The sequence below is a fragment of the Syngnathus acus genome, chromosome 12, assembly GCF_901709675.1.
Source record: "Syngnathus acus chromosome 12, fSynAcu1.2, whole genome shotgun sequence".
NCBI lineage: Eukaryota > Metazoa > Chordata > Actinopteri > Syngnathiformes > Syngnathidae > Syngnathus > Syngnathus acus.
In genome coordinates, this window is record NC_051097.1 from 10,336,084 (window position 1) to 10,354,654 (window position 18,571).

The window sequence follows — 18,571 nt, forward strand, 5'->3', positions numbered from 1 at the left end:
GTTAATAAAGCGTTTTTTTAATAAAGAATTTGGTCGTAGATCAAATTGTCCTACGATGACGTAGGTGAAACCCGGAAGTGTTGCGAGGCTGGCTCTGCGTACTCCGCGCATGCTCAGTAGGCTCGGCGCAGCTGTTCCGCAATGGCCGCCTCAGCTGCAGGAATAAACAAGCAGGGCTCCCTGACCAGCATAGAACCGTGCGTTCGACACGGCCGGGCGGCCAATGGAGGCACCGTCAAGGTCGGAGAGCTTTACAAACTGCAACCGAAACACAAACAAAGATGTTTGTGCAATTTTTACCGCCATTGCAGCGTTGCTTTCGTGGCTACTGTCTTGAGCCTGAACGCCGCATCGACGTCACCTCTTTCACCATTTGAATGCCATCTCGCTACAAATACAGTACAGGCTAAATATGTGCAGCGTTTAATTTGCAATCGTAATGAGTCCCTCGTTGGTGTTTTGTAGCAACTTGATCGTGACATCACGTTTGTTTGTGTGTGCGTGCAGAGCAGGCCCACGGATCCAAATGTATTCCTGCAAATAATATTGACATTCAGTTTTGTGAAAATGCTAATCTTAAAATAGATCAGGTTCTATTCACTCTTACAGTGTGCAAACCTTCTCCTGAAAAGGCTTTTTTTTTTTCCCAAAAGAATAATTACACATTGTCATGATCATTGTGGATGTGTGCTGTGGTGCAGATGCATGGATGGGCCCATGTGGTGCTGATCTTGTGTGTTGACTCCCAGGTGCTGGAGTGCGGCGTGTGTGAGGACGTCTTCTCGCTCCAAGGCGACAAGGTGCCCCGCCTGCTGCTGTGCGGGCACACCGTTTGCCACGACTGCCTCACCCGGCTGCCCCTGCACGGCCGGGCGGTCCGCTGCCCCTTTGACCGGCAGGTGACGGAACTGGGTGAGGCTTACCCGTAGTTGTCATAAATCAAATCTAGCCCACCTTAAAGTCATTTAGAAATGAATTGAATCAGGCCACTTGACTCTTCATTCAGGTGACTCTGGCGTGTGGGGCCTGAAGAAGAACTTTGCTCTTCTGGAGCTTCTGGAGCGATTGCAGAACGGTGCCACCAACCAGTCGGGAATGGCGGAGGACGCTCTGAAGGGAATGAGCGAGGTGAGAACAGCCTTGCGACAAATGCTGAGTGTGCAAAACGGCAAATATGTCGGCGCTTTTTCGACCCTAGCAGTGCGTGATCCGCTGCGACGAGGACGAGAGCCACACGGCCACCATGTACTGCACGGTGTGCGCCACCCACCTGTGCGCCGAGTGCTCGCAGCTCACCCACTCCACCCGCACGCTGGCTAAGCACCGGCGCGTGCCGCTGGCCGACAAGCCGCACGAGAAGACGCTGTGCCCGCAGCATCAGGTGCACGCCATCGAGTTCGTGTGCCTGGAGGAGGCCTGCCAGCCGGGTCCGCTCATGTGCTGCGTGTGCAAGGAGTACGGCAAACACCAAGGACACAAGGTCCGTTCGTGTCGATGTTAATCAAACCCGACGCTATAATCATTCCACGCGGCTCGTTCTTCAGCACGTCCTCCTGGAGACGGAGGCGAACCAGATCCGGGCGTCCATCCTGGACATGGCGCACTGCATCCGCACCTTCACGGAGGAAGTGTCAGAGTACTCCAGGAAGCTGTTAGGCATCGTGCAGCAGATCGAGGGCGGCGAGCAGATCGTGGAGGACGGCATCGGCATGGCGCACACGGAACACGTGAGACCGCCGACCCGCCTGATGTTACCAAACATGAGTTGTTTTTTAAAAAAAAAAATCCGGTTCTCGCCAAGGTGCCCGGCACGGCGGAGAGCGCCCGCTCCTGCGTGCGCGCCTACTTCGCCGACCTCCACGAGACGCTGTGTCGTCAGGAGGAGATGGCGCTGAGCGTGGTGGACGCCCACGTCCGCGAGAGGTTGATCTGGCTCAGGCAGCAACAGGAGGACATGACCATCCTGCTGTCCCAGGTGTCCACCGCCTGCCTGCACTGCGAGAAGACTCTTCAGCAGGTGGGACGCCAACTTTGTATTTTTTTGCCTTGCCTACTAGATAAATCGATAAATTTGCCTTGTAGGACGACTGCAGAGTTGTGCTGGCCAAGCAGGAGATCAACTGTCTGCTGGAAACCCTTCAGAAGCAGCAGCATCAGTTCACAGAGTTGGCCGACCACATCCAGCTGGACGCCGGCATCCCGGTCACCTTCACCAAGGACAACCGCGTCCACATCGGTCCCAAGATGGAGATCCGAGTGGTGACTCTGGGGCTGGACGGTGCTGGCAAAACCACCATCCTCTTCAAGCTCAAGCAGGACGAGTTCATGCAACCCATTCCCACCATCGGTAAGCTAGCAAAGTAAATACATCAAGATGACCAATTGATCTTTAATTTATCGGAACAAGGTTTCAATGTGGAGACGGTGGAATATAAGAATTTGAAATTCACCATCTGGGACGTTGGAGGAAAACATAAGCTGAGGCCATTGTGGAAACACTATTATCTCAACACTCAAGGTAGCATTTGGTTTTTAGATATATATAATATTTTTATGTCTAATACTTTTTTCTCTCTCGCGTCGCCCGCAGCGGTGGTGTTTGTGATTGACAGCTGTCATCGGGACCGACTGATGGAGGCGCACAGCGAGCTGGCCAAGCTGCTGACCGAGAAGGAGCTGAGAGATGCCCTGCTTCTCATCTTTGCCAACAAGCAGGTACCTGAGTCCATCATCTACCGTGGTGCCTTCAGATGAGTCACCAGACTTTTTTTGCCTCAGGACGTTCCCGGCGTCGTTTCCGTAGAGGAGATGACAGAACTGCTGAGCTTGCACAAGCTGTGCTGCGGCAGGAGCTGGCACATCCAGGGCTGTGACGCCCGTAGCGGGATGGGCCTCCACGAGGGTCTGGATTGGCTATCCAGGCAATTGGTGGCCGCCGGCGTCCTGGACGTGGCCTAGCGTGGACGTCGCTGATCTGTGAACAATTACTTGAAGGTACACGTCGGAGGAGCCTTGAGTGTGCTTCTCCGAGTGGTATTGAAAGAGACCACAACCCGTCGGGCTGAACTTTATGCTTCAAACCAACGCCAATCCAGTAAACAAAGCAGGATATTAAGCATAGCAGATAAAAGCATTTTTTTTTTTGCCATTCTTCTATTTTGGGGCCAGAAACACAATTGGCAATTTGGGCCTACTGGTGCAAAATGAAATAAAAGCAAATTGTAGGTTATTAAATAGCAGCTGATGTTTCTTGGGGAATTTTCTTTAGGTCTGTGCTTTCTGTTACAGAACAAAATTGTTTACTGATATTTATAGTTTTTTTTTTTTTGCACGTTTAAATTGGGCACTTGCTGTTCGCCGGCTCACCGTAGTTAGGCGGACAAACGTTCTACTGTCGACTTCCAGTATTAACGTCACGACTCTGGACGGTCTTGCGGAAAGCGTCGGATGATCTTAATAAGCCGCTGCCTCTTCGTGATGTAATGTGAACCCGTGACCCCTCCCTCTTCTGCCACTGACACTTTTTGTCGCCTCATTAAGGACACACAACCTTTGAGTTTATTCATTGCTATGTAATGTTTACTACTAAATAACAAATAGCTAAATGTCAGTGTGAAACGCCTTTTTCCGCATAGTTTGCAAAAACGTAGAAGCACAACGCGCCTCAACACCTCTTGTTACCGTCTAACTCGATGACAGCTTTTTCTTTGTAAATTATTCCTATTGTGATGTTGTCAAATAAACTGACTGACCATAGTTGGCTGCATGTGGATTTTTGTTTGTCAACAAATTCAAGACCAAGTCTCCTTCACGCAATGTCAGAGTGAGTCAAATTATCCAACACTAAACGTACTGTTTAATATTTAACAATAAAACCTGTACAGTAAGCAGCCGCACGATCATTTAATGGTGATGTTGATGATACTGATGTCCTCGTACGGCTTGTCCGTTTTGGGGTGAGCTTTGGAGTTGGAGATCCTCTGCACGGCCTCCATGCCTTTGATGCACCTTCCGAACACCGTGTGCTTGTTATCCAGCCAAGGCTGCCGAAAACATGGAAGTGTATTTTATCCAAATTAGTGATTGTCTTGATGCAAACATAGTTGATAATAAATTCCTCTTGAATTGCCTGTAAAAGAAAACTACTTTTTGAAAAATACATGAATAGAAAAGGAGGATCTTGGCGCCATCTTGTGGCCAGGCCCTGGCTGAACTCACCGTGGGCACCACTGTGATAAAGAACTGCGAGCCATTGGAGGCAGGGCCAGCGTTGGCCATGCTGAGCGTGTATGGCCGATCGTGTCTCAGGGTGGCGTGGAACTCGTCCTCAAACTCGTTGCCCCAGATGCTCTCACCGCCCATGCCGGTGCCCGTGGGGTCTCCGGTCTGGATCATGAAACCCTGAAGACACAAACCCAGTCTTGCTTCATGGCCATGACAACAGTATGGTTCTGAAAATGGTACAAACCTTGATGACTCTGTGGAAGATGTGTCCATTGTAGTAGCCGTTCCTGCTGTGAACACAAAAGTTCTCCACCGTTTTCGGGCACCTAGGAGAACGAGGAGGAGAGGTGAGAATTTGTTCCGACATCCGAAACGAGTCGTCAAAGTCGGTCACCCACTCTACGGGGAAGAGCTTGATGTGGATGTCACCCATGGTGGAGTGAATGATGGCGCTGTCCGACACTCGTTTGGGGCCCTCGGCCTGCGTGGCGGCCATCACCTCCTCCTTGGAGGGCTTCTCGTTGAAGATGTCTCGGTCAGAGTCGGCGCTCTTGGTGTCCTCGGGTTCCCTCTTTGAGAACTTCACGACAAAATAAGTGTGAAAACCTCACTCGGCGTTCCCATCTGTAGTTTGTACGCACGTCTCACCATGTAGAATCGGTTCTTCTTGAAGGCCGTGCAGAACACGGTGGGGTCCGGTTCCACATTCTGTAAAGCGGGATTGTCTGAGGCCTTCATCTCCACGGTGGGTGCCACTTGCATGGCCTTTGCGACCCCCTGAAAGAGACTCAACTGGACCACGCGGATGTTCTCCTGCTTCCCAAGTATGCGCACACACCTGGGAGACCCCAAAAATTAATTTCCGACATTTGCTTCTTCTCCGCCTCATCTTCAGCTTGAGCACGCACCTATTGGTTTCCACATTGATGACCTTGATGCCCAGCATGGTCCCGTACAGAACGAAATGGCCCGTCTCGTCAAAGATGATGTTGGTGAGTCGGATGCCGTCCACCTTCTCCAGCTCTCGTTCCACCGCCATTCGACGGCCAAATTCCATGTCGGGCAGCTGCTGCCTCATCTGCTGCAGTTCCGTGAACATCTGGCACAAGCGACGGCAGCAATCATGAATATGTGAAATAGCCGTACTAATTTATCCTACTGATTAATCTGGTAAAAATGTATTTTTCATTAACCAGAAATACCCTGGTTAGAACTTACCGTTAAGGATTCGTCAAACACTCTCATGAGTTTCCCCGTGAGAAAGCGGAAGATTCTGACTTTACGGTCAGACGCCATGGTGGCCATTTTCTTCCCGTCGGGGGAGAACACCAGGCTGGTGGGGTATGTTTTATGTTTGGCGAAGTCGTACAAATCCGTGTCCGTCTTGTATTGCCACTGCACGTGTTTCGGGAACTTGAATTCCGAGCGGAGCCCGGTCCAGTACTCCACCATCCCCGCTTTGTCGGCGGAGACGACCACTCGAAATTTGGCATTCAGCCGTATCTGCGACAGCGGCGAGGAGTGCATCTTGTCAAACATGTGGAGAGGCTCGCCGCTTCCTCGGCCGTCGTAGACAAAAATCTTGCCGGTGGATTTTTCCGAGCAGGCCACCGTGGAAATGGCATCTCCGGGATTGTAGATCCACTCACTTTGACCAGGGTGGAAGCTACAACAAAAAAGGGAAATGTAGAACTTCTTATGTCATCATTGCTTTCCGCCAGTTTCAACCGTGCGAACGACTGAGCGTACTTACCCCAACCTGAGCATGTTGATCATGTCAAAATTGACAACGTCAAAGACTTTCATGGCCTGGTCCTCCCCAACAGAGCAAAGGAGGGCACCATCAACACTGACCGAGATGCTCTCAATCACACCTGCACAGGAAGAGCGCACAAGTTGCAGGGTAACTCGTGCCGACACATTGCAAAGAGTTACAATATTTTAAAGAATTTCAAATCATAGCTTACCAAGATGACTCCGAAAGTGTTTGACAAACTCGATTCCCTCTGTCTCCTTTTTCTTCCAGAACTTGACATGACCGTCCTGACTGGCCGTGATGATAAAGTCTGTCCTTAAAAGCAAAAAGTAAATAAAATTCATGAGCATCCAGTGATGGACGTGCTTCCCCTATTATAGATATGAACCTGAGATAGTTAGAGCAACAGGGAAACTTACTTGGAGCACACAATGTGGGTGATGACATCTCTGTGCATGTAGCTCTTTTCGTACATGACAGCTGAAGGCAGGTTGTCCAGGTAGACGCGTTCATATTCCAGAACTGGGCAAAATAGTGAAAGAACAGCGATCATTTTACTCAGTTTCTTACAGCAATCCTGGAATTTTTCTGACGGACGATTTTGGGTTCTTGCGCGTTAAAACGTTCTCATAGTTTGACAAAAAACACCAACCTTTCCTCTTCTTGGTCGTGGTAGCCTCGCTCGGCATGGGGCCGACCCATTCCTCATTTTCTCCGTCTTCATCCTGAGTTTGATCGGCTTTTCGCTTCAAATCCGCACCGTTTTCAGCTGCCGCCATTGTCGACGAGCTTCCGCCTTGTCCGGTCCGTCGTTGTCGTTCTTCCGTTAGGCGCGCAAATTCCCGGAACCTTCGTTGTTGCCACTGTTTTTTGGTGGGATGATTTTCACCGGGCACATAGGTCAAACCAACTCATCACTTTTATGGGTGGACCGAACTTGTTTTTCTTCCTTATAATGTATCCACTGCATGCGCACCGAGATACCCATACACGCCAGTAAGACTGTGATTTACAATTCAAAAGGTTTTTTATTTGGGTGTAAATGCTGGATAAATAAAGTAGCAATAACTATAGCAATAATACGAACACCCCCACTAAGACAACGACGTAAACAACGCGATCACACCAGGCAGAGTAGCGGCGCTAATTATCCTCTATTTAATGCAGTAGCGTAACAATTTGTACAATAAAGACGTAAAATTCCGCTCTAAAACCACTGTGAAACACCACTTGTCGTAAAAATGAGCAATATATACATTCAAGAACCACCCACGAACGGAAAGGTGAGCTAACTCCAACCTGTCGCATTTAACTTCAACTACGGCCTTTTCAAGTCAAATATGTTTAACCAGTCCACTTAACTTTTCGTTGAAGGTCTTGTTAAAGACCTCCGCGGGTGATATCGACATCGAGCTGTGGTCCAAAGAAGCTCCTAAAGCATGTCGGAACTTTGTCCAGTTGTGTATGGAAGGTAAATAGTCACTCAATACCTGTCTGAAATCTTAACATTGACACAGTTGCTTAAATAATGACTTTTTACTCTCAAATGTGGCCCAAAGGTTATTACGACGGGACAATATTCCACAGGGTGGTACCTGAGTTCATTATTCAGGGTGGAGATCCAACAGGGACGGGGACAGGAGGAGAGTCCATCTATGGGGGGACATTTAAGGTTGGAATACTTCCATGAAGTCTATCCAACTCAAAAATCTCAAGACTATTCACCATGACGTCACTTTTTATACCTCTAGCCACCTATTAGTTACAAACATTGTTCTTGAGATGTAATGTTTGTCTCTACCGCCCTCAGGATGAGTTTCACACCAGACTGCGCTTCAATCGAAGAGGTTTGGTTGCCATGGCCAACGCCGGGACGCACGACAACGGGAGCCAGTTCTTCTTCACGTTGGCACGTGCCGACGAGCTCAACAACAAACACACCATTTTTGCCAAAGTGAGTTTGAAAGGGAGCTGTTCCTATTTGTGCATCCCTGACGTCTGACACAAACAAAAAAATTTTGCTTTCAGGTGACCGGAGACACGGTCTATAACATGCTAAGGTTAGCGGACGTGGCATGCGATAACAACGAGAGACCTTTGAATCCCCACAAAATAAGAACTGCTGAGGTAGGATAATCAGCACCCTCAAATTGTTAGTGGTGGAAAATTGATGGACGGATGGTTATTTTTTTAATTTTTTTTATAACTCTAGGTGCTGCACTGTCCTTTCGATGACCTTGAGCCACGTGAAACCAAAAAATCAAAGAAGGAAAAAGAAAAAGAGGAAGGAAAGAAATCACAGTCAAAAGCCACAAAGTAAGTCATCTTTAGTACCAGTTCACAACGGGTGGGTTCTGTTAACTTGCCTTGGTACCACTGCATATATTTGTCCATCTCTGAAGGAACTTCAGTCTGCTGTCGTTCGGCGAGGAGGCCGAAGAAGACGAGGAGGTGGTCAATCAAGTCAGCCAGGTAGAGATGGCTGTTTTAAAGCATTACGTTTGTCCCCATCGATTCCTGACATTGTCGTTGTCTCCTCAGAGCATGAAAGGAAAGAGCAAAAGCAGCCACGACCTTCTGAAGGATGACCCCAGACTGAGCTCCGTTCCAGCTGTCGATAAGTAATATAATCAATTAGGACCTGACCGATTAATAAGAAGTAAGACTTCTGATGTGTTTTTATTTTTCTCTTTCCAAGAAAAGAGAAGACATCTGGCGATGAAGCAGAGGTAAGCCCATTTAAAGTAAAAAAAGAAGCTCATCAAATACCAATCCAAACATGTTCCCACAGGAGGACGATGAGCGCGAGAAAATGAGCGAGCTGGTTCGAGCCAAACTTACAAAAGAAAAAAGCGCGGGAAAAGCCGGCGAGTCCCAAGATGAATACGAGCGCGGGAAGAAAAGCAGCCGCAGGTACGTACGTCTACAACGCAGAGTGTAAAGTGTACTGAAAAACTACAACAGACAAGAGAATGAAATATTGTGGATTAAAACACACAAAAATCTCAAGCAAACCATATCAAAAAGAGGCTTTGCACTGTAAGGTAAGTCCCAGCTGGAGGCGCTGTTGAGCTTCACTTTGCGGAGTGCCTGATAAATTTGATCATGCCAAAGCTTTTGCTTACTTTGCAGAGTCTAAAATATTTTAGGTTTGATGTTCCAAAATATTTGTTGTTAATTAGCTTTAATGTGGAAATAAGCTCTCCCTTATGACAAAACATTTTGTTTTATACCAAATGGAAAATATTTTCGGAACATTACTCGGCCGCGCTGTTAATTACAATATTGCTGTCACGTAATTATAAAACACTGGATAAAAGTTAGTTGTTGGACTTCCCGCAGTAAATATTGAACAAATAATTCATATTAACATTCATTTTTAAGAAAGTGTATTGTAGTCACAGTGCAATTGATGATGCCCTTGATTTTGGGCAAGGAGAGCCATTTAGGCGACGGCGGCGTAAAAACCATCCGATGGGTACGAGAAAAACACAGCGTCCGTGACGCTTGTCTTGTCAACAGGTAGCCCTCGACATCACGCATCATCAAACCCGGCCCTCTCATTAGCGCTAATGGGATAAACTGCGCGGGCATGTGTGTGCGCACGCTTGACCGCCAGCCAGGTCCAGTGTAGTTTATTAAACACAAGCACAGATTGTTTTGCTACAAGAACTGTAACCCAACACAGTGGTTTGTCTTGGCAGGGCATCACAGAGCAGGCTGCAAGGTACACTGTTAGTCCTGCACAAAGGGGGCATTGTTTTAGGGAGGGGGGGGGTGCTCTATCACCCCACCGTCGATGCACTCGGGTCATCTCTTCAGCATCTACTGGAGACGCATTTCTCTAAAATTTGATTAAATATTAAGATTTTAAAATAAATATTTACTCTTCCAAGTCATGGGTCCCGGGACTCAAAACATTTTCATCCGTCATATGACTTTGTTGTATTACATCATCGACAACATACAGAGTCGCTGACGGCACGCCCCGGGATCATCTGCATCCAAAGTGGGTCATCAGACATCACGCGCGGTCCAGCCAGGACCGCTGCGCCTTCGCCGGCTCCATTGGACCCGAGCCGACGCGCTCTCGCTCGCTGAGGCCTTGCAGAGATCCGCGAGTTATGCGGCCTGGTTTTTTAGTGCGTGTGTGTGCGCGCGCGCGTGTGTGTGTGGAAAACCACTTGAGATAATCCAGCGCTTGGCTGCGGGATTGTGTACGTTTGGGAGCTGCCAGGTTTACAGAACTCTGGCCCAGTGCAGCACATCTGCTCCGCATGGGGCGCTCGCTCCCTGGCCGGCTGCTTGGAAAGGTTTCCAGACAGACATGCACGTCTAGGGATTTAAAAAATAAAATAAAATACAGCCGAACGAATACCTTGAAGCTTTGGGGACCCGCTCGTAATAGGTGAGAATCTGCAATATGCTGAGGCCATGTAAGAAACAATTTTTGCTTTATCAGTACAAACTGGACTCAGCCAACTTGTTAAAGCCACGCCGCATTTCACTTTAGGAAGAACGTTTTCCCATCCAGGCTGTAAATAAAAACCACACTATAGCTTACTGTATACATTTGGCGCGTTTTGCTGACTCTTTACTGTCTGGCATCGTGGCGGTGGCCAGATAGAGAGGGAGTCGGGGGCTGCGGTGGGACAGGGGCAAAACGGGGGGGGGGGGGGGGGGGGTCCTTGCGAGGCAGACGGCGTTGTAAAACAGCGAACCGCGGCGGGCTGCGCGTCGGTCTGGATGGCTGTGCCGAGTCATGCAAATTCCTGCGTGGAAGTTTGGATTCCTGAGTTCTGCTTGGCCAGGGCCCAAGCCGTGAAGTGCCTCCCGAGGCGAGTTCACGCGGCCCGTTGGTCCGCATTGCTCGCTCGGTCATTACAGGAGACTGCCGCCGCCATCCTTGCGGTCTCCTCGCTGCGCACGGCCACATAGCGAGGTGTTAAGTTTGACTTGTTTTAATATTCCCTTAACTCATTTCAACAGTGGCTTTATTTGAACAGTTGGCCTTCATTTCTCACTAGAAGGCCATAAAACGGGAATTCGGAGAAGTCCACAAACGACGAGCACGCCCGCACCGATATTGTGGAAAACGGTCGAGTTTTTTTTCAGTCGTCGCGCGGCAATTTGAAGTTTTGTAAAATTCTCGTGTCGACCTCAGACCTCTGCTCTGGAGGTTCTGAATCACTGGAGAGTTGTTGGGACTCAGCTGGTGGACTGTCTGTCATAAATATTGTATTTTACAAAATCATTACAAACATTTACAATAACTTAATGTCTGCGTCGAAATACTCTGTGCCCTGAGGGGTGTCCAAACAGATGTTGTCGGTTTCTGGCCTCCTTCCCTTTAATGGTGCCGGCGTCATGGAGCCAATTGTTTGTCCGTCGCCACGGAGACGTAGCTTGTTTTGCCGAGAGTGGCGTGTCGAGGCAGGATGCAGCGCAGCCCGCGTTAAAAACCAGCCACCAGTCTCAGATGCCGAGGCCGCAACGTTGCCATTAAATGCAGAAAACTAAAATCCTGTGCTCATTTCATTTTTTTTTTTTGAAAATTCCAAAGACAGAAGATAGATTGTCGTAACCCTTTAACCAATGGATATTTGAACACAAATGGTGCAGCAACACTTAAAGACATACAAATATAACAAGAGTTTCATGGATATCCTCCACAAAAAATGACTAATATGAGGGCTGGAAAAGAGCTACGAAGGATTAATGGCATTTCCTTTTATGTCAAAAAAGATTTGAGATTGAAGTGTTTGAAGTTGGGACTAAATTCAACTTGTAAATTGAAGCCTCGCAGCAAACCGTGTGGATAAAGTACACGCGGGTTAACCATTTAATAGAAGAGAAAGGAAAAAAAGGGATGTCGAGGATGAAGAAGCAGACATCAGAAACAAAGGCGGTCATTGTTTAGTCTGGAGATGCTTTGCATGTTTCTGCTCCGGGCGCCCAGACGCTGCAGCTTACCTGAGCTTTGATAGAGAGCATGGCAGCAACACAATAAGTGTCAGACTCACCAAAACATCGGCGCTCGCCAGAAGAACATCTGCTAACCTGCGTCATACGAGGAGGTGCGGGTCGACCTGACCGGCACTTCTCGCCCCGCAGGAGCCCCGCTTTTCAGGCCGGCCGCCAACTGGGTCGGCTCAGCGGGTCGCTCTCCCCCCCCGGCCCGCTCGTGTTATCCACTTTGCTCGAAAAATTTATGTAACAACTGCGTGTTTGAAGAGAGGGAGTATAAACAACATTTATTGGCACTCGTACCGAGGTGTCGGGAGTTTAGAGGCGCAGTCGTATTCCAAACGGTCCTCTTCTGACCGTTTAGGGCTTTTCCCTTCAATACCGCAAACCGCTTAATAGCGAGGAGGAGATGTTACTCATAAATGGGAGACACATACGTAGCTCCATAAATAATGATGATATAGAGTGGAAGGTCGCGACGCTGGTCAGCCTCAAATTCGTTGGGATTTAGAGTCAATTTTTCCCATAGGAAATGCAACTAAAAATACAGCAAACAGTATTAGCTCTTTGCGGAGGATAAAGAATACATGCGTGTGAGTATTGTTATATTATCCGTCGACATGTTGCTGACTAAACAGACTAAAACAGTTGCTATTCATTAGCCTGTGTTTAGCAGTGTTAGCTAAAAAGACAACTATTTTTAAATACACATTGTGCAATTTAGTGTGTCACCACCAGTAAACCGTAAGCATTTTCGACCGCTTTTCCATCATTGAAAAACTATTTTCTCCACCCCCCCAGCGAAGAGTTGCGCAAGGAAGTTCGTCAGTTGAAGAAGGAGCTCAGGGCAATGAAGCAAAAAGACGACGACCCCAAGCCGGCCATGGATGAAGTCGAGGAGGGTATGTGAGCCCTGTTAATTCACTTTTATTGCTTTTTAAATAAAATGTTAATATAGTGTCCAACTTACTGCAATGAGACACACTTTAATGGTGTTTTAAAACCGCCACCAGCAAAGTCGGAGAGCCGGGTGGTCCACGCCGCATTAAAAAAAAAAAAAAACTTACAACTCTTTGTATTTAGAGACAATTTATATTCAGTGTGTCCTTCTAAAAGTAACACAAAAATTAATTCCACCATGGCGGGAGTGATGTAAATGTTGGCGCGATCCTTTGACCTCCTTGTCGCTCATTCCACTCAGGAGGCAAGCACTTAACGTTGGCACTAAAATGTTTGCGAGCTGCAATAAACGATTCCCGTATTGTTCTCCAATAAGTCATTGACAAATCATCAGGTCTTTAACGTGTCAAACAAAACAAAAGAAGTTACAAAATTTCCCCCCGTGCTCCAAACCCCAAATATTTGACTGAAGCAGCAAAAGCAAGCCAACAAGAGCTTGCAACCAAAGGAATGTTTTATATCTTGGCACTCGGTTAGTGTTGTAAAGCTCCAGATGGGACGGACACAACCACCTCCTGTGGGCTGAAATAAAAATGGACAATGTAGGTAGGAGAAACCAGTTCATCCATTAGAAAATGACCATGTCAGCCAGACACGGTCGCTTCAGAGCCCAACGGTATTATTTTTGATAGATGATCAAAAATAAAGCTGCGTCGGCGATCGTCACTCTGCAAAAATCCGCTGATTGTTGCATAGGTGAGCACGTTTTATCCTATAAAAGATTGTAGTTGCTACAACACGGAGCATCTCCCAGGTGACAAGAGAGGAAAGGAATGTGGTTAGGAAGGCCGTCACAAGTGTGACAACAGAGGCTGATGCGAGTGCCACACACACACACACACACACAACACCTCGGGGCGTCGTCAGTCAGCATCCATGTTGTCAAGGGAGGAGGCGGGCAGGATGACTGATGGAAGGTGTTCACTTGTCACTTGTATAAATCACTCCCTTCTTGATTTCGCGGCCCGGAAAAAGGCTGAGTTTGCGTTTTTCTTTTTAAAATAATTTTTTTTCCACAAATTTCAAAAATAAGTCCAAAAACTTGTCGCTTTTTTTACATTTTTTTTATCACTACCTGTGAGGGTAATTGATGTAATGCCACAAGAATGATCCACGATTGCCCAATAAATGTCCTATTAAACAATGATTTATTCGTAAACTGAGCCGCAATGGTCGCCCTTGAGCACAAACGTCACATTGAATCGAGCGACTCATTGGCCTCACTGCGGTTTCTGTTAGTTCATTTGTTTGTTAGCGCAGCAAAACAGCAGCATGGCCACAGACGTCTGTCATGCGCCCGCAACAAACATCACATCACACTGCATGCGCAGCCAGCCAGACCGTCTGCTGCTCGCTGACCTCACGTCGGGTGTTGCATCACACGCGGTGGAAAATTATTCTCAGCTGCGCTCGGTACACAACGCTTTCTTGTTGCGTCGCCTTGGACTTACGGACGGGTACACGACTCCCAGGGCAGTCAGGAAACTTGATCAAAAGACACAATTCCGCCAAGTACTTCAACTCGGTTCGCTGTTGTTCGCATCTATAAAAGCTAATTAGCATTTGTTGCGTCATTTGCATACATTTGTAGATGAAAAGTTGTTACTAAAAGATTACTGAATGATTCGGTAACACTTTGCCTCTTTGTCCAGAAAGCAAAGAGCCGACCAGCGAGGCTGTGGCCGAGTACCTGGAGGAAAGGAAGAAGTACGAGGAGCGGAGGAAAGAGAAACGCAGGAAAGGCTCGGGGAGAGAGCAACAGGTAAACCATATCAATGTTCATGCCAGACGAGTGTGATGTCTGACCGGCGGCGGCGTTTGTTTGTTTGCTCAACAGACAATGGAGCTCCTCAACCGTTTCAAGGACAAGCTATCGACGGCCATAAGCGAAGCCCCGGAGGAAGAAGAGGATGAGGAAGAGCTAGCCGAGGATGACGACAAAGGATGGTGAGTAACCACATTTTTAGAATCGGCTCGGAGGGGCGCCATTTAGTGCTCGCATTTAAAAATAGACATTTATAGAAAATCATCCAAGCCCCTCCAGCTTTGTTACACACTTTTAACACTACTAAATAATTCATAAGATTGATAAATAAAATAGACAATGTCAAGAGAATTACAGTCACCTTCAAAAAGCACCAATTCTTACACTTTGACATGAAAGTGTTAAAGGTTCAGAAAATGAACTGTCTATTTCCAATATTATTCATATTTTTCACATATGGCTACAATTGTGTGCACCACATTGTGTGTTATTCTTCATTATTAACCAATTTAAAATGTTTACAATAGCTTGCCCCTTTAGTAGCTCTGTTGCAATATGTCAGTCAACCTAAGACTGAAAGTATTGAATGAAAATATGTTTTGTTAAAAATGTATCATTTTGGTGTTGGAGAAATTGATCAGCCACCAAGGTAAGTCCGCGTAAGTACTTTTTTTTTTTAGACAAATTAAAAATGGATCACTGTAACGTTTCAGAAACTGGTCACCCCATAGATTCATTTCCACATAAACTGCCTAGTCAGCTCATATTTCGCATCACTAGTAGCTCTAAGAGTTCCTCAAAGAGTTTTGCTTCGATCCCACAGTCCGACTCGAAAGATCAAGTGAGTTTTTGAATGCTTCAATTTGGGGAAACGGACACGGGTCCGAATGGCGTGTTGGTTACGTGCACCTGCTACGTTCCACTGCGCCCAAACCAAAAAGCCGCGGCATCGCGTCTGTCCTTCCACTCGCTTGAATGCGTGCCAAAGTTCAGGGGGTCCGTACAGTATGTGCACGCGTCAGCCCGCCGCCGCCAGGAAATGGGTCCTGACGCTGTGTTCTGCTCTCATATTCTGTTTTTCAACGCAGATCTTAAAAGCAAGTCCAGTTTGAAATGAATACCATGTGTGTGAATGAGAGATTTAGAATAACACAATCTGTTGTTGCCATTAGTCTCCTGGAGTGTGTGTGAGCAGAGGGTTCTTGTGGGGGGCGAGGGGGGCTAATGAATTTGAGAGAAGCTTTTGTCGGTAGACACCTCGCCGCGCTGCGCCGCGTCGCTCCCGCCAGGTATGGCGAGAACCGTGCAAGCCGGGGGGCTGTTAGCGTAGCCTTGCTGGGAAAACAGCAGTGGGAAGGGAAGTGTGTGCCACTGCAGGAGCAGCACACTCAGAATGTGGGTTACAACAGGTCAGACGTTGGAAGTCAAGTCTGGGACAGAGGAGGTAAACTATTCCATCTGTGTCGGCGCGGACCCCCACCCGACCCCCCCCGTTCGTCCTACCTCGAATTTTACTCCCCCCCCCTTGACTGAGTGAGCAAGGCCAGAAAAATAAACAGCGGAGGCTTCTGTAGCTTTGCATCACCGCCTCCGTCTCGCCGTAGCCCCTTTCGACGCAAATGGCCTCCTCCAGGGTTATTCCTCGCCGCCCAATTTGGAACTCAACCACAGTTGGGTTCAGGGTTAGTCGGGGTTAAGCTTTGAATTAAAGCTATGACCGCCACTAATGATTTGTCATTGATTGTTCCTATTTATTAACATTGTATCTACGACCAATTGAATGTTTGCCTACCGTATAATTGCTAAATTAGCAATCGGAACTAGTTAGCCCCCAACGCGACGGTTCTTGTAAAGAAGTCAATGACGACCCTGACGGCCCTCCCATCTTCATCGCGTCCAGGCTTGGCCATGTGCTGCACTTTGACGAGCAGTCCAGGAAGGTCAAAGACGCAACCATGCAGGACGAGGACACCTTTGAAATCTACGACCCACGGAACCCCGTCAACAAGCGGCGACGGGAGGAGAGCAAAAAGATCATGAAGGAGAAGAAAGCTAAGCGTTGAATTCGCGCAATGTCCCGGCGAGTGGACTTTGGCTTCAAAATGTCCGAGACCTATTTAGACTCGGTGAAGCAATTCCCCAACATCTGGATTCAAATTGCGTCGTGACCACGATGGGACACTTTTGGACTGCAACTTACGAGTCATTTGTGATGTTTGTTTGTGACGGAACGGGGTGATAATAAAGTGTTACGGAGCTGGAACAACTCGTGATTGATTTCTGACTCATGATCCGTTGATGTTGTTTTCTTTTGGTACAATGACCACTCCACTATATCATCTGAAACGAATCGCGCTTCAAAACAAATGTTGAACAAGTCGTCATATTGCAGCAGATAAAGACTCAAAGCTCCAAGACGTTAAAGTCAATTCTTTGGTGGTTTTAGGCACGTGTGACCAGAAGCTCCCTTTGGCAAGCACTCAATTTTATTTTGAGGAGGGGGTCAACCACACTTCTGGGATTATGCTTAAACATGCATGTGGAACAGGAAGTGGAGTTAATGTTACATTAGCCGCCACTAATCTAAAACAGATGTGACCGACACGCGTAACCCACGACGTTGCGGATGGATCGCTCATATAATTTGCTTTCAACTAGTTCTTCAGGATAACCGCCACCTTTCACAATAGAAAAATAAACAGAACCATGTCACAAAGTCAGGAAAAATCTTGTCCGTCATGGTCAGCATGAGTGATTTGGAAGCAAAGTGGTCTGGAATCTTTGCACACCTTCTTCTTGGGGTTGACACTTGGTCTGGAATCTTTGGATACCATCTTCTTAAAGTTGAGAACTTCCGAAAAGATCAAGAACCAACACTTGGAATGAATTCAAGATCTGTAAAGAATCATAGCATCTTCAAGCTCCAAGCCAAGACCAGACGTGGGACAGAAACGGCATGTCAATGAAAGCCAGCAGAGTAATAACCTCCATTACCATTTGTCCTCATTAGCCGCCTGTCGTTTCCTACGAGCAGAAACTCGTAATTCACTCGTGATGGATTTAGTACTTCTCTCTCCTCACTTGCTCTGAAGGACCTTCTAACCAAAACGGGGCTGTTTTTTCCGGTCCCTGGGCTTAAGTGATTGGCTATCGATTCTTTATGAATGCAATCCACTTACCTGAAGCCCGTAGAGGTGACCTGGAGTAGCTCGGAATAGCCACCACGAAGAAGCGCTTTCTCAGCAACCGTGAACGTGGTCCATATCAAGGTGACCGTGACATTGGGGCCGTTGGAAAACTTATAGTTCAGATTCAAACATATCTTTGGACCTCAGTCCTGGAACTTTTATAAGTTTTGGGAATTGTCACTTGTTTGGATTCAAAACGAGTATTCGCCAGTCTTGGCCTTTGCGTCGCCTCTCCAATTTCCCCAAAATGCGAGATCTTGTCCCGAAACCCTCCCGTCTTTCTGAAGTCGTCGCAGTTGAAGACTCTCTCTTCACATCTTTGACATCCTCCCCACCCCACCGTGTGAACTCCTCCGAGGCTTTCATCTGGTGGTTCGGTCTGGACATCAGCTGTGGGAAAAAACTCTGGCAGGGCTTACCAACACCAAGCCCTAAGCGGACCTCAGTAGATAGCAGGTGCCAGAGCCGTGACCTTCCCATTCCGGTCCGGCATTCCGGCCTGTCAGTTTCTTAACCCACCCCCACCCTACCCCAATGTGGACTCTGCATGCTCTGTGTCCGAGTACACCATCTGGAGCTCCTCATCCCGCTGTGCTTTGTTCTAGTGCTAAAGTGTCCACAACACTCAGAGCTTTCATCGCCGAGCGTTTGATTGTAGACAGAGCCGCGGTTGGCTGTGATGATTAGTGCCTTGTTGTTGTTCTTGTTGTT

General features: G+C 47.6%; 3 protein-coding genes across 4 annotated transcripts; 2 read left to right on the forward strand and 1 right to left on the reverse strand.

The window, feature by feature from the left end:
- Positions 1 to 127: 127 nt before the first annotated feature.
- Positions 128 to 3,756, forward strand: trim23 (tripartite motif containing 23). 2 transcript variants are annotated; one of them, XM_037265281.1, is made up of 10 exons: positions 128 to 240; positions 750 to 912; positions 1,007 to 1,128; positions 1,199 to 1,480; positions 1,545 to 1,727; positions 1,802 to 2,017; positions 2,083 to 2,347; positions 2,408 to 2,518; positions 2,591 to 2,715; positions 2,779 to 3,756. In XM_037265281.1, exons 1-10 carry the CDS (start codon positions 142 to 144, stop codon positions 2,956 to 2,958), a joined length of 1,746 nt encoding a protein of 581 aa, XP_037121176.1. In that variant the 5' UTR covers positions 128 to 141; the 3' UTR covers positions 2,959 to 3,756. The 2 variants fall into 2 exon arrangements, with proteins under 2 accessions (XP_037121176.1, XP_037121177.1); XM_037265282.1 differs by having other exon boundaries at positions 1,202 to 1,480.
- Positions 3,757 to 3,833: 77 nt separating this feature from the next.
- ppwd1 (peptidylprolyl isomerase domain and WD repeat containing 1) lies at positions 3,834 to 6,759 on the reverse strand. The gene is made up of 11 exons (XM_037265279.1): positions 6,633 to 6,759; positions 6,400 to 6,502; positions 6,192 to 6,295; positions 5,978 to 6,098; positions 5,443 to 5,890; positions 5,133 to 5,323; positions 4,873 to 5,062; positions 4,623 to 4,804; positions 4,469 to 4,550; positions 4,219 to 4,401; positions 3,834 to 4,043 (listed from the first exon to the last, which is right to left on the reverse strand). Exons 1-11 carry the CDS (start codon positions 6,757 to 6,759, stop codon positions 3,900 to 3,902), a joined length of 1,875 nt encoding a protein of 624 aa, XP_037121174.1. The 3' UTR covers positions 3,834 to 3,899.
- A 183-nt stretch (positions 6,760 to 6,942) lies between these two features.
- On the forward strand, positions 6,943 to 16,938 carry cwc27 (CWC27 spliceosome associated cyclophilin). The gene is made up of 14 exons (XM_037265297.1): positions 6,943 to 7,263; positions 7,355 to 7,451; positions 7,540 to 7,652; positions 7,791 to 7,934; positions 8,009 to 8,107; positions 8,193 to 8,296; positions 8,383 to 8,452; positions 8,522 to 8,601; positions 8,679 to 8,709; positions 8,772 to 8,893; positions 12,749 to 12,849; positions 14,560 to 14,669; positions 14,745 to 14,854; positions 16,573 to 16,938. The coding sequence occupies exons 1-14, from the start codon at positions 7,222 to 7,224 to the stop codon at positions 16,733 to 16,735; spliced, it is 1,386 nt and encodes a 461-aa protein (XP_037121192.1). The 5' UTR covers positions 6,943 to 7,221; the 3' UTR covers positions 16,736 to 16,938.
- Positions 16,939 to 18,571: the final 1,633 nt, after the last annotated feature.

What these genes read in the sequence shown, in the direction of transcription:
- cwc27 (XM_037265297.1), top strand. Translation starts at nt 7,222, where the DNA reads ATGAGCAATATATACATTCAAGAACCACCCACGAACGGAAAG. An exon ending in ACAAAATAAGAACTGCTGAG is followed by an intron (nt 8,108 to 8,192) that starts GTAGGATAATCA and finishes TTATAACTCTAG; the next exon opens with GTGCTGCACTGTCCTTTCGA. An exon ending in GCTCGGGGAGAGAGCAACAG is followed by an intron (nt 14,670 to 14,744) that starts GTAAACCATATC and finishes TTTGCTCAACAG; the next exon opens with ACAATGGAGCTCCTCAACCG.
- trim23 (XM_037265281.1), top strand. Translation starts at nt 142, where the DNA reads ATGGCCGCCTCAGCTGCAGGAATAAACAAGCAGGGCTCCCTGACCAGC. An exon ending in CTCTGAAGGGAATGAGCGAG is followed by an intron (nt 1,129 to 1,198) that starts GTGAGAACAGCC and finishes TTTCGACCCTAG; the next exon opens with CAGTGCGTGATCCGCTGCGA. An exon ending in GCATGGCGCACACGGAACAC is followed by an intron (nt 1,728 to 1,801) that starts GTGAGACCGCCG and finishes GTTCTCGCCAAG; the next exon opens with GTGCCCGGCACGGCGGAGAG.
- ppwd1 (XM_037265279.1), bottom strand. Translation starts at nt 6,759, where the DNA reads ATGGCGGCAGCTGAAAACGGTGCGGATTTGAAGCGAAAAGCCGATCAA. An exon ending in ATCAACATGCTCAGGTTGGG is followed by an intron (nt 5,891 to 5,977) that starts GTAAGTACGCTC and finishes TTTTTGTTGTAG; the next exon opens with CTTCCACCCTGGTCAAAGTG. An exon ending in TGTTTGACGAATCCTTAACG is followed by an intron (nt 5,324 to 5,442) that starts GTAAGTTCTAAC and finishes CGCTTGTGCCAG; the next exon opens with ATGTTCACGGAACTGCAGCA.